Source organism: Strongylocentrotus purpuratus, unplaced genomic scaffold (assembly GCF_000002235.5).
Source record: "Strongylocentrotus purpuratus isolate Spur 01 unplaced genomic scaffold, Spur_5.0 spur5_scaffold_17, whole genome shotgun sequence".
Lineage (NCBI taxonomy): Eukaryota > Metazoa > Echinodermata > Echinoidea > Camarodonta > Strongylocentrotidae > Strongylocentrotus > Strongylocentrotus purpuratus.
The window spans coordinates 5967812-5981879 of NW_022145602.1; the positions used below are offsets into that span (position 1 = coordinate 5967812).

At 37.2% G+C, this 14068-nt stretch overlaps 2 protein-coding genes across 4 annotated transcripts; both read right to left on the reverse strand.

Moving 5' to 3' along the window:
* Nucleotides 1-1284: 1284 nt before the first annotated feature.
* On the reverse strand, nucleotides 1285-12314 carry LOC588891 (transcription intermediary factor 1-beta). 3 transcript variants are annotated; one of them, XM_011670426.2, is made up of 2 exons: nucleotides 11656-12314; nucleotides 1285-3069 (listed from the first exon to the last, which is right to left on the reverse strand). In XM_011670426.2, the coding sequence occupies exon 2, from the start codon at nucleotides 3057-3059 to the stop codon at nucleotides 2160-2162; it is 900 nt and encodes a 299-aa protein (XP_011668728.1). In that variant the 5' UTR covers nucleotides 3060-3069; nucleotides 11656-12314; the 3' UTR covers nucleotides 1285-2159. The 3 variants fall into 3 exon arrangements, with proteins under 3 accessions (XP_011668728.1, XP_003730311.1, XP_011668727.1); XM_003730263.3 differs by lacking the exon at nucleotides 11656-12314 and adding an exon at nucleotides 5308-5532; XM_011670425.2 differs by lacking the exon at nucleotides 11656-12314 and adding an exon at nucleotides 3551-3978.
* LOC105440378 lies at nucleotides 9363-10787 on the reverse strand. The gene has a single exon (XM_011670428.2). The coding sequence runs from the start codon at nucleotides 10785-10787 to the stop codon at nucleotides 9363-9365; it is 1425 nt and encodes a 474-aa protein (XP_011668730.2).
* Nucleotides 12315-14068: the final 1754 nt, after the last annotated feature.

The window sequence follows — 14068 nt, forward strand, 5'->3', positions numbered from 1 at the left end:
TGGTTCTGAGAAGATACCCTTTTACTGTGCCTAATTTTTTTTTAAATAAACACAACAACAACCCTTTTACTTTTTCAGGTGCCCCTTTTCCTATTTAATAAGTACATCTGTTTTGAGTACATTAAAAGGGAAAGGGTACATACGGGGAATTCAAATATTATTGATACTTTTGTACATCAAATCTATCCAATTAAATTCAAACGTTATCCACTCTCTTCAAGTTCTCTCATTTCTTGCTTTAAAAAAAAATCGAGCTTGCATTACCTATGTCCCTTTTGCAGCCAACATCAAATTCTGTAGAACTTTCCAGGAATTGTGAATATGGCATGTATGTCCTATCTGAGAAATTTAAACGTTAGCAGTGTCCTAATATTCAAATTATGAAAGGAAACCTGTCTACTTGCTATACTTCACTGTCAGACACTATTGAGTGACTGACTGGCTTTTTTTCTTCTTTGGTAATAACATACATAAAATGAGCTGTAAAGGGTACGTGAGCATTTGTCTACATCAATAACCCACTTCTTGTAATGGCCAAAATTAAACTGATTGAATCCTTGAGTAGCATAAAACGTACGACCATTCAGTAAAATGGTCTGAAAATCAGACTATTACTTACTGGCTCTAAAGCTCCTAAGTCTATTCGACAACTAATAGTCGTTATTTTCCCACTTACAGACATTTGCAAATCCCCCCCTTCTGTAATGAAAGTTCTAAATTAGTATTATCTTTCAAATGCCGTTGGAATTTAACCTTTTCATTTTTGTTGGCCTGCAAAAGGGACATAGTACCTTTAATGCGACTCTCTTACACAAAATATAAAATTGGTGGAAAATTCAGACTAAATTCGTTGTGAATCAAAATTTATTTGGTAAGCAAATTAAAAGTATTTACAAGACCTAATGAACGTTTAGATGGCTATCATATTGCTGTAAATTATCTAATATCCAGGAAACAGAAAAATTATCTAGTAAGGAGAAAGTTTCAAAGTCCCACTAAATGTTGAGGAAGATGGAATCACAACTCGATCATAATAGACTTTATATCTGCATAAGAAACTGGAGTACATTTCATATATAACAGTGGTAAAACTTTGTCGCACAATCTCCATCTAGCGTAAAACTGCTCCCCCTTATATCCTTTTTATAAACACTTGCATGCCCCCCCCCCTCCCGCTTTAAATTTTGACAAAAGTACTTTATAATAATAATAATTACAGTGCTTTTATAGCGCCTAACACTTAATTTGTCAGAAGTCTCTAAGCGCTCTACAATAATGCAGCATAATTACCCTGGCTTTAGCAGTGCAGCTGTTACGCGCGCTGCGTTTCAAGGAATAAATTCCTTATAGGGGGTGTTCGTCAGATAATTTTGTCTCGTGCCTCCCCCCCCCCCCCCCCTCCTCTGCAAATTGTCTCGTAGACACCACATATTTGCTATTCTATAATACATGTCATGAACACATATATTTTGAACTATATACAATTGTAATGTCGTATAAATAACTAGAGTTTTGTTGCAATTAAATTAAATTAAATTTACCATTGCTATTAAAGAACATACATACGCGTACATGAGATAACACATCGTTAAATGAAACTAATATAATACATGTATATACACTGGCACTAGGATATCAAAGTTGTTTGTTAGGTAGCAGCCAGAAAGGAAGTGACCCTTAGAAGTGGTTGGCCTAAAGAACATTTAATTACAAGCTAATTGTATATGTTACCAGATCACATCGAATCATTCCTACAACAACAAAATCACATCACAGTTCATTAAATTATATAACGGTTCGATGAAATTTAAAAACAAAAATGAAATTAGTGAAATATTTTGCAAGAATAACTTTAAGTTGACTTTTGTTTAACCTCAAACCTTATATGTTAGTTTACTTTATTAGCTTGAGATCTTGATTTATCAATATATTGTTTGAAGCCAATTTGGTAGATCCTCTGAAATATCTTTCTTTAAAATAGACTTCTTCTGTTTCCATTGAAAAAAAAGCAATCCATGACGGGAAATCGAAGTTATTACCCCAGACACAAGGACTCCTCCTCCTCCTTGCAGAGCCGAAACCGTCGCAACTTCAAGTTCATCGAAATCGCGGATATTATAATTAACACACGTTTCAATGAGATGTCGGTGAACTTGTACTTAAAACGGTCTCGTGAAACGGTGCCCATGTCCTAAGGAGGACATGTGAGTGATATGCTCCTCAGCCGATTTCTTCATGTTGTCAAGTTCTTTCTCTACTCCTTCGGTCCTACCCTTGACTCCAGCGATGAGGATTTCTTTTTTCTTTGTCAACTGGAAGACTGATTCTTCAAATGCTTTTTCGATATCATCTGTACATTGCTTCTGAACATTGCTCACATGCTCCTTCTCTTCATCAATGAAATCAACGTATTTCTGAAAGCAAGAGCGTTTTTTGTCCACCTTGGATTTGAGGTCCTCGATACTCTTCATATGGTTGCTTTCATAAACAGCTGCCTCGATGACCAAATGTCCTTCGTTCGTATGCTCCTTGGCAGCGCACGCGAAGCAGGCAAATCTCCTGCAGTCGGAGCAGAAGCACTCCTCATCCTCTTTAGGATGTTTCCTGCATTTACGGTACCTACTTACTGACACCTTCCCTGATCGGATCTCACTCATGGCTAAGACTTCATGACTGATGAAGTCTGGCCACTGAGAGTGTTTGTTGTGGCAAGTGATACAGAGACACAATCCACAGTCCTGACAGTAGACAACAGCTTGAGGCTTGTCCTCGGATTCGCAATTCGTGCAAAACTGATGTTGATTCTTCACGTCTTCTATGAGAGACTTCAAAGCTAGATTTGCCGGTAATTTGCTGACATCTTGGTTAGGGACCTGGGTTTCAGCTCGGCAGACAGGGCATCGGAGCACCTGGTCGTTACTATGGCATTTCAAGAGGTTGTCCAGACAGGTCTTGCAGTAGGAGTGAGAACAAGACAGGATCTTGGGATCGGTGAAGGTTTTCAGACATACAGGACACTCCACACTCTGAGCAATGACATTCTTTGATGCCTCAGCCATGATTCGAATTCTACAGGAATACGAGATAAAAGAAAAGGAAAAAACGTAATGATAGTGAAGCTATATCAAATGATTGTATCAAACATTTCATTAAAGACGAGTGTTAATCATAACGCGTACACAGTATCCTTTAATAATCATTACATAAATTCAAAAACTAATCGAAAACCAGTTATTAGAAATTCGTGACCTTTGAACGAAAACAAATATGATCCGTGATTTACCTGCTCGATATGAGAAATATAAACATGCATAAATATTCTTAACATGGATTTCATAGGCTTTGAACAACTCAAAAATTTAGTAGGAAACATTTCGCATTGATTCTGATGATGTTTCAAAAGCAGTATTATATACATATGCACACTGTAATATACCATTTCAAAATGTTATGGAAAACAGGAAATTACAGATTGCTCTGGTTCGGAAGGATGGATTAAAAGGTAGCTGAATAAAACAATAATCTGACACAGACATTTTATTTCACTTACCTCCTTTTCCGTCCCTACGTATGGGTCTAGGTGTTATATTAATCAGGAAACATGTATAGTCTTTGCCTTTACGATGTAGGCCTAGTGTACGTTGCACTAATCATAACTACTACTGTACCGTCCGTATACATGTATGTACTTAGTTTTGCAGTCTATATTTAGGTACCGGGAATTCCCACCGACCTTTGACAGACAAAGAGATTGCGGTTTTAACGTCCTAAGAGTTTTCGCCCAGTAAAAACTCGTTCTCATTTTGCCAAGCGTCTGACGACCAAAAATATGCCCTTGTCAAAATTGAATTATACAATGAAACCTGTCTATAAAGAACACCCAAGGAAGACAAGAAAAGTGGTCTTTATAGGCAGGTGTCTTTAAGCACAGGTTCATTTTACATGTTCCAATGAGAAACTAATTTCAAGGGGGAGGGATTTAGTCTTCGTAGACAGGTGGTCTAATGGGGGTTTGAATTTACTACTGCCCCCCCCCCCCCCCCGCTGCAGTACACAACGATTTTAAAGTTAGACTAAAATTGCTGCTGCCAAAGTCTCATAAAACGATCCTCCTTTTAGACAGTGCAGATGGAAGGTTGGAGATAGCGTTATACATGCTAAACACATCCGGAAAAAAGATGAGTAAAGAAGTTATTAAACTGTGGACCTTTATCTTTATTGCAGTAACCATCATCTGGTTGAGAGAGCTAAGAAGATGTTTAATTTATTATAATTTTGGGTTGTTTATGGGCTTGTTTTTACTTTAAGTTCATATGCCTACAAGACAGGGATGTGATGGGCTGCAGTGCTGTACACCACCCCTCGAGTTTTAAAATTGAAATGAATCTCTTCTGGCACGGACAATTAACAGCCACCCGATTCTTACAGTTGCGTAATATCTAAACAGCCTAGTATTCTATTTATTATGTTTATATCTTATTTTGTGTGCCCTGATTAAAAGAAATTACAGTTGAAAGAAATATTCTCCCAAGCTTCACTAAGTTTTCATATCAACAAATAAATACTGATCAGTGAAAATATGTGTATACCATTAATGATGACAGTAATTTTAATATCATGTTGAGGTTGAGTTTTTATCGTTGTCCTCACTCCTTTCCCCTACATAATATAATGCGCACAAAAACTGATATTCTGTTTCATCTCAATACAACACAATTCGTGTTTTTCATTGATTGAATGTAGTAATGACGCTATGCTGAATGTGAACGATATCAGTATGATCACACATTTTCTAACGCGACAAAAGTTACACCCGGGGTCACGATCAGACCAAGGTTTAGACAAACCTTGGTCTGAAACGCGTCAAAACGCGTCATATGACGCACATAAACCTAGGTTTGTCTTCAAACCTCTTTTGTGAATTCGGGCCTTATGGTCTGGTTTAAAGCTTTGTTTTGTTTTGTTTTGTTTTTGCCGCCTTTTTCTTCATTGTCTACCAAACCGATTCTAAACACAAGCCATTCTCATTTTGGTCTAAGTTCAATTGCTCTCCATAAATCACCTCCAAGACATATATACCACTGAATTATACACAATGTCATGTAGCGAAGAGTTTAGTGATCTAGTCTAACTATTTCAGTCTCAGTAATACGACGACTTTATAAACCAGATACAAACAAAACCCTGAATGTGTCTAGGAGCCTGCTTAATATAGTTTATATAGACCTACGTCAATGTGAAACGAAAATATTGAAAATTTGTACAATTTTTCTTTTGTAAATGAAAGAGTTATTTTAATTTACTCACCTCTTTTTCCGGTATCAATATAGGTGTTATATTATATCAGTAAACAGGTATACTATTTGCTTTTACAATTTAATAGTGGACTGATCATTTGTCAGTCTGTTATTAGGCACTGGGTATTCCCAACAACCTTTGACATACAACCAGATTGAGGTTTTAATCGCCCTAAAAGTAATCGCCCAATAAAAACTCGACCGCATTTCGTTAAGCGTCTGTTGAGCAAATATATACCCGTGTGAATTCTGTTTATGTTACCCCCTCCCCATTGAAAAAAAAAATCTCAAGTGAGAGACAAATTGCTGTTGCAAAATGGCGTTCTATGTGCTAAACACATCCGGGAAGCGTTATTTTTTTATGCGGCACAGATTGGGGCATGGTGCGTGTTGAGCCTATGAGAAGTACGTTCTTTTCCTTCTGAATAGTGTCTGCACGTACGTGAGACTAGTCATGTTTGCTAGCGCATATCGCGCTGCGAAGAAGTTTGAATATCCATCGCGAACTTTGTGTTTAGATAACATTCCTCTTCGTTTAAGTTAGTTAAGTTTTATTGACTAATTATTGTGATGTTCTCCTTATTGACGTGCTGCCTCCTCTTCAAATTTCCAATTTCATTTTAATTGTTGATGTAATGATTTTCAATACGGTAGTGAATTACCTGTAACACTATTAAAAACAGACCTCTACTACTAGTACGCACACGACCACTATTAGTCTGTAAATCAAGACCCCTTTTTAAAAAAAGCCCCAATCTGTGCCGCATAAAAAAATAACGAATCCGGGAAGGAGAAAAGTAAAGAAGGTATTCAATCTTAGACCTTGACATTTATTATTGCGCAAACCATCATCTGGTCGAGAGAGCTTAGAAGTTATTCGATATAGTTATTATAGTTTTGGGTTTTTTAGGGGATAGTTTGTCTTAGTTTCATAGGCGCATAATATTCATACAGCCTATTATACTATGTAATAATATTCATATCTGACTTATATGTCCTGATATGTTTCTTTATGTAATACTTAAATACAATTCAATTCCATTCAGATCAATATTGATTTTATTTCCTTCTTTAATTAATATTCAACTGAAAAAAAATGTCATAATGACAAAAGTCATTTTAAGAGGGCTTAAATCATAACAACATAACCTAGTGTCGGGTACGGCCCTATAGAACAATACACAGCATAGAAGAAGAGTCGTAGAAAGGAAAGAAAATAAAACAAAAGGAAAATAATTTAGAATAAGGAACCTGGAAACGTACTACAACAATTACATACAAAATAGCATACAACTGAGCTGCATAAAAGTTACTTCGTAATTATGACACTAAAATGGCAAGATTGGCACTATGATACTGTGTGACTATTTTTTTTTCTTGAATCTGGAAGTTGATGTTCGAGCTCGACTTTACATTTTCCAAATAACGGTGGTACGACTATGCTGCGCAAGCTCCCTCACGAACTAAAACTGCTAGCCTTTTTCTTTTACACACGTGCCCCTACCCCCCCCCCCCTCCTCCGCCATTGAATTTGATAAAATACTTTTTAAGGGATGAACGTCAGATAATTTGACCAAAAAAAAATATCACATCACAGTGCAAGACATTACAGGTATTACAGATCAAAGAAATAAAAAAATTAGAAGGTTAAAACTAAATATTTTGCAAGAATAACTTTAAATTTGTTTCATTTTTATTTAGTTTATCTGTCTCTTTAATTATTTATTTTAAAATCTTGCTTTTTCAATATCTTGGCGGTTGCCGTTGATTAACTAGCAAATCGTGACGGGAAATCAAGTTACCCTCGTCACATAGACTGGCTTCCTTGCGAAGATGGAATGAATGACGTGTCAGGCCATCGTGTCACAAGTATATGTTCACCAAAATCCCGTTAAAACGCGTGTACTGTAACTAACACACGTTTCAAAAGATGTCGGTGAACTTATACTTAGGACGGTCTCGTGACACAATGCCCAGACCAACAAGAAACCGAATAAGAAATTGCATGTATATACACAGAATGGAAAAGAAATGGTTAAAGTTCAAAATATTCAAATTCGTATTTCCATTTTCAACAAGAAATGGTACAAATTTAATAGTCAACATTTTACAAAGTATACAAAAGTAATGATACAAGTTTACATGTTATTTCTTTGCATAAAAAAAACATCGTTTATATTATTCTTAATTAAGTTACAAAGAAATATAAGATAATCATATCATATAATCTAAATCAAGAAGAAAATTAAAACGTTGCTCTATATTTATTTACATGGAAAGTTCTGTGAGGTTGTTTAGGAGTCGGTTCGGCTTTAACGGGGGTGAAATAATGATTAGACAGCATTTAAACCTAGGGCGTCAATGCAGGGCCACTCTTTGCAACGAAAAGGAGTTTATTATTGACGATCAAACAATAGACTCAACTGCCAGTCACCGACGTCGACTGCTTGATAATAGGGACTTTTCGATTTGCACGACGGGAATGTGGACTAAAAGGACGTCACACGTGACTACCAGTGCCCTAAAAGAAAGTCACACGTCCACGCAAATCGAAAAAATTACCAAAAATTCAAATACAACAATTAGCATTGCATAGCTGTAATTTTATTTAGAGCAATTTCAGTTCCCAACGAAATCCTTCAGATGCTTAAAGTTAAGAATTAAATACAGGTACATGTATAACCTTCAAAATATGTTAGATTAAGATTAAGTAAAAGCAATAACACGAATAGAAATGTAAATAAGGTCAAAGAAATACATAATTTGAGAGAGAATGAGACTAATACACAGTTTTGGATATAAGAAACGTTCTGAAATCAACAGTATTCCCAGTGGATACTAATGCCCATGAAAAAGGAGGGTTTTGTTTTCCTTTTCAAATACAGGGATATATAATAAAAGGGAAGTCCACCTGACATCACGTTAAAGATCGGCACACCTAAATGCGATCACCTCTCCATTTGTTTTTGAAATTATATGGAAAATATCAAAAACATATGTTCATTTTTTTTATTACGGTTTTGATGATAGTGTATTTGTTTTACAGACAGGAGCCCTTATTAGAACATGTTAAAAAATTACATTTCGGCCACATACAAGTATGACCCACGAAATTGCGGGTTGGTCTTTAATACAAAGTGAACAGAAAGTAGCTGTAAAATCATAACTTTTCAGATTTGTCTAAAACTATAATGACCATTTTCTCTAAAAGGAAACACAAACAAATTAAATTTTGAAGTTCTATGCAACTTCTTTCATGTACTTTAACATACAGAAAGTAAACATGGAAAACAGAAATATCACAGTCCATTAAAGTAAAAAGAAACCCTTATTTTGAAGATTGATTTTACAATAATTTTGCAATATACATCATACAACCAATAGGACGACTTTCACAAATCTTAAAATCTTTAGTACACAACTCGAGAAATTTCAAGAAGTAGAAATTACTATGAAAAAAGTCGCATTTACTCTCATAAATCTATGTAAGAAATCAATCTGATTTGATAAATCGGACGGTGGTTTAAAATGCATTGTATTATATTAACAAAATAACAATTTCATTGTATATAAAAGCTTTACGATCACATAGATTCCATTACTTGAATGATTATCTCCTACTGCAAAATAATCTTTAAGTCTACAATTGCATTGAGTCAACATCATTTATACATTTACAACAGCTACCAAAAGTCAGATTCACATATTTAGTAATCATCAACAACCAAATCTTGAAAAATAAACACATCAGAAATATATCAAAAGAAAGATTACTTTTGATATTTAAGTAAGGTTCAATCATTCAAATTGATAAACACAATCTAGGAATGTCATTTACATAACAGTCACCGAAACTCCTTTTTACCTAGTTCATGATATAACTGATACCACTGGATGTATATACTTTATCTAGTCATAGAAAACCAGGCCTGTTCGAAGCTTTTGAAAGTGGGTCCATTTTTCAACGAAAAATTACGTTATTCTAATTTTTCAGCGTGGCTCTTTTGACGGGCCTGAAGGCAGTGATATCAAACAGTGTAAGTAAGGAGGATTCATCTATTATTTTTAGTGGAATATGTACAGTTTATCACGAGTACAAAATGCGATCTCTCCTGATCTGTACTGCTCGAGATAGTGCCACCGTTTCTGGGCCTTCTCAATCTTGTAATTATTGACGAGGTTCTGGACATGCTTCAACTTGTTAGTGTACTCGCCAATGCTGACCAAACCTACATTGTATTTCAAGGTTGCTATGAGGATTGTATTCTCTTGAGACACGGCAGCGCTTAGGTAATAACCCAATTTCTTTAATTCACACTTTAAAACACCTTGTTTGTCAATCAATCGTATCGTATTCCACGATGCAGTGATCAGGTAATCATTATAACTAGTAATCTGCACAGGTATATACCCATCACATGGTAACTCCTTGATCGCCTTCCCACCTGCTGGTGAGAATACCTGGATCTTCTTGGCTTTCCTGTAGCTAACATAGATCTGATCACCACTGTCTACAGTGAGCTTAGCATTTCTACCTTCATCGCAAATCAGAGTCTCAAACATTACATTCAACTTTGTGTAGTCTGGTGTGTACAGTGTGATATTGTTTGAGTAATCAAGTATAACATACCGATCATCAGAAAGGAACCCTACTCCACGAATCCTAACATCCTTGAACAGTTCCTGCTGGTGTTGACCATCAGTAGAGAATATCTCTACGCCACCTGTCCAACAGCCCACTGCCATTCTACCGTCTGGTGTACTAACCATGGCGCTCAAGCTATTTTTAGTAGGCAAAGCGGTGTTCTTTGCAACTGCATTCACGATCTCACCAAGACCTAGCTCGTTTTTTCCAAGGTTTCTCTTCAAACTGACATTTCTTCCTTTCTTGCTTGATTGCCTCGGCTGCTTGTAGTCAGGATCTTCCTGTTGCAATGCATCTTGTAAGTTTTGACATAGAGTGTCGTGTGCAGCTAAAGCATCCATATCTGACGGTATCTTTGTCCTATTGGTTACCACGTCAGCTATGGTGGTCAAATGAGTAATGTGCTCCATAGCCGATTTCTTTATTTCGTCGAGTTCTTTCTCTACTCCTTCGGTCCTTTCCTTGACTTCACCGATGAGGATTTCTTTCTTCTTTGTCAACTGCCAGACTGATTCTTCAAATGCCTTGTTGATATCATCTGAACACTGCTTCTGAACATTGCTCACATGCTCCTTCTGTTCGTCAATGAAATCAACGTATTTCTGAAAGCAAGAGCGTTTCTTGTCCACCTTAGATTTGAGGTCCTCGATACTCCTCATATGGTTACTTTTATAAGCAACTGCCTCAATAACCCGATGTCCTTCGTTGGAATGCTCCATGACAACACATCTGAAGCAGACAAATCTCCTGCAGTCGGAACAGAAGCACTCCTCATCCTCTTTGGGGTGTTTCCTGCATTTACGGTACCTACGTACCGACACCTTCCCTGATCGGATCTCACTCATAGCTAATTGCAATTTTTTGTTTGTTTAAGTCGAATTTTGTAATTTTTCTATAGTTATTTATATTTTGATGTGTTGATAAAATGTATATACTTGTTTGTGTCATGAAGGGCCTCAACGAAAACCAGTACTTATCTGCTGATTGGGCTCCCCTTCTTTTTAAAGATGTGTATTAAAAATGATAATGTGCTCGAAAGCATTCACGGAATTTCTTTCTGCCGGGTTCTCATTCACTATACACCTGGGTTTGGTGGAGAGTTGCAAATGTATAGTACTGTCTTGCCAACAGACATTGGTGTCGTGTTAGGACTCGAACCGTGAACTATGTGATTCACAATCAAGCAACCTATCCACTATAAACGACCACAAACCTCTACATGTATCGCAACTGATCATGCTAGTAGAAACTATACAAATCATAATTTGTGGTATCATTTGAAGCACATAGTTAAAGGCGAACCGTGGAAAAAGATATATATATATATATATATATATATATATATATATATATATATTTAACTATCAGAAATTTAGTTTACATTCACATTTTAGCACTCAGATAAATAATCATTACATAATTTCCTAATTAATCGCAAACCAGTTTTTAGAAATACGTGACCTTTGGACGAAAACAAATATGATCCGTTATCTACCTTCAGATAGGATGCATATAAACAATGGAGGAATGGAAATTATAGATTTCTCTGGTTTGGCAGAAGGGCTGAGTTGTATAAACCAGATACATATAATGCCTCAAAAGTTTCTGGGAATTTGCCTTATGTAGTATTTACACTTCGATGTAAAACGAAAGTATTGAAAAAATGTCGCCACATTTCTTTTGGAATTGACACAGACATTTTAATTCACTCACCACTTTTTCCGTCACTACAAAGAGGTCTAGGTGTTACATGCAACCAGTAAAAATGTATACTATTTGCATTTAAGATGTAGTATTGCACCAGTCATAATGTATGTATTTTAGTTGGCATTCTTTTTTTAGGAACTGGGAATTCCCACCGACTTTTGACAAACAAGCAGGTCGAGGTTTATCGTCCTAAAAGTGCTCGCCCTATAAAAATTCGATCTCATTTTGCCCTGCGTCTGGTGGCCAAATATATGTTATATGCCCCTTTCAAACTAGAATTATACAGCGAAACCTGTCTGAAAAGACCACCAAAGGGAGACAAGAAAAGTGGTCTTTATAGGCAGGTGGTCGTTATGTACAGGTTACTTTAGTACATGGTTCAATGAGAAACCATTTTCAAGGGGAAAATATGTTCTTCGTAGACAGGTGGTTCTTCTATACAGGTGGATCACTAAAGCAGGTTTGATTGAATTATTGTAAACTAAATTAACAAAAAAAAACCTCTCCCCTCAGGTGCGGATCCACGGGGGGGGGGCGACGGGCCCTGCCCCCCTGGCCTTCAAAAAAATGGTTTGAAATCATTTGTTGTAGTTAGTGCTCACACTAACCCCCCGCTCCCGCGCAAAGCTCCCAAGCTTGTACGTTTCATTAAATCATGGAGCAAGAAGACGATTCGTTGTACCGTTCTCGACTTTTAATCCTTGTCAAAATTCAGTTTTCCCACCACCTGCGCGAAGCGCCGAAGCTTTGACATTAATTTAATTATTAGAGAAACAAGATGATTCGTTGTACCGTTCTCGAAAATGATCCTCGTCTGAATACAGTTTTTCCCCTCCCGCGCGGAACGCGGAAGATTTTACGTTTCATTAAATCATAAGAGAAAGAAAACGATTCGTTGTACCGTTCTCGAAAATAATCCTCGTCTAAATACAGTTTTTCCACCTCCTGCGAGAAGCGCGGAAGCTTTGACATTTAATTTAATTATTAGAGAAACAAGATGATTCGTTGTACCGTTCTCGAAAATAATCCTCGTCTGAATGCAGTTTTCCCCCTCGCGCGCGAAGCGCGGAAGCTTTTACGTTTCATTAAAGAAAGAAGACGATTCGATGTACCGTTCTCGACTCTTAATACTCGTCTGAATTCAGCTTTCCCCTCCCCCTCCCGCGCAAAGCGTGGAAGCTTATACGTTTCATTAAATCATTAGAGAAAGAAGACGATTCGTTGAACCGTTCTCGACTCTTAATCCCCGTCTGAATTCAGTTTCCCCCCCCCTTCCATCCGCGCGCGCGAAGCGCGGAAGCTTTTACGTTTCATTAAATCATTATAGAAAGAAGACGATTCGTTGTACCGTTCTCGACTATTAATCCTTGTCTGAAATTCAAAAATGCTTTTTGTCTGCTCCTTTTTCTTCATACGTCCTCTTCCTTTTCTCTCCTCTCTTTTTTTTTGGCCGGCGTTTTTTTTTTTTGGGGGGGGGGGGCCGCCCCTACTGCCCCCCCCCCCCCCTGGCTACGCGCCTGCGGTCAGATGAACATCTTTTGATACCATATCCGCTCCCGGAAACTCACGGGATGAAGGCAAATTACGGTCAGATAAGTATTCAGGGGCCCGCCTCAGGGCCCCTGGTGGGTTTTTTTTTTTTTTTTTTCGGTCTCGAAATTTGAAAATTTGACATTTTTCTTCGTTGGGGGGGGGGAGCGGGGTAAGGTCACCTTTTTTAGGTTAGCCGTGGGCATATTTTTTTTTTTTTTTTTTTTTTTTTTGGTCTCGAAATTTGAAAATTTGACATTTTTCTTCGTTGGGGGGGGGGAGCGGGGTAAGGTCACCTTTTTTAGGTTAGCCGTGGGCATATATTTTTTTTTTTTTTTTTTTTTTTTTTTTTAATAATAATAAAAAAATATTTAAAAAAATAAAAAAATCAAGGGGGGGAGGTTTACACACATAAAAATACAAAAGGGGGGGGGGGTTTGAACCCCCCCCCCCCTGCGTACGCCCCTGTTTCACAAGCATCGTTGATCATCACTAGGAAGAGGATTGGGCCCAATTTAGTTCCTTGGGGTACACCAGCATAATTAGGTAAGTATTGAGATAGAGTGCCTTGGTATTTGACTCACTGTTGACGGTGTTCCAAAAAACTAATAATCCATTCAATGATGCATGGCCGTACATTGAGTTTGATCAATTTTCTAATAAGAATGTTATGATCCAGCCTGTCGAAAGCTTTGGTGAAGTCAGTACACACAACAGTGGATAAGCTCTTGCTCTTTTCGCCATTTTCATAGAGATTGTGGAGCGAAATAGCCAGATAATGAGTGGTCGATTAACGAGGGCGGTTTCCAAATTGTCTGGCGTCAATTTTGTCGACGATATCCTCAAGCAGCCATTTGGCTATGAACGATTCTGCAATTTTCGCAAATTG

Coding starts and splice junctions, on each gene's coding strand:
- LOC105440378 (XM_011670428.2), bottom strand. CDS start 10,787: ATGAGTGAGATCCGATCAGGGAAGGTGTCGGTACGTAGGTACCGTAAA.
- LOC588891 (XM_011670426.2), bottom strand. CDS start 3,059: ATGGCTGAGGCATCAAAGAATGTCATTGCTCAGAGTGTGGAGTGTCCT.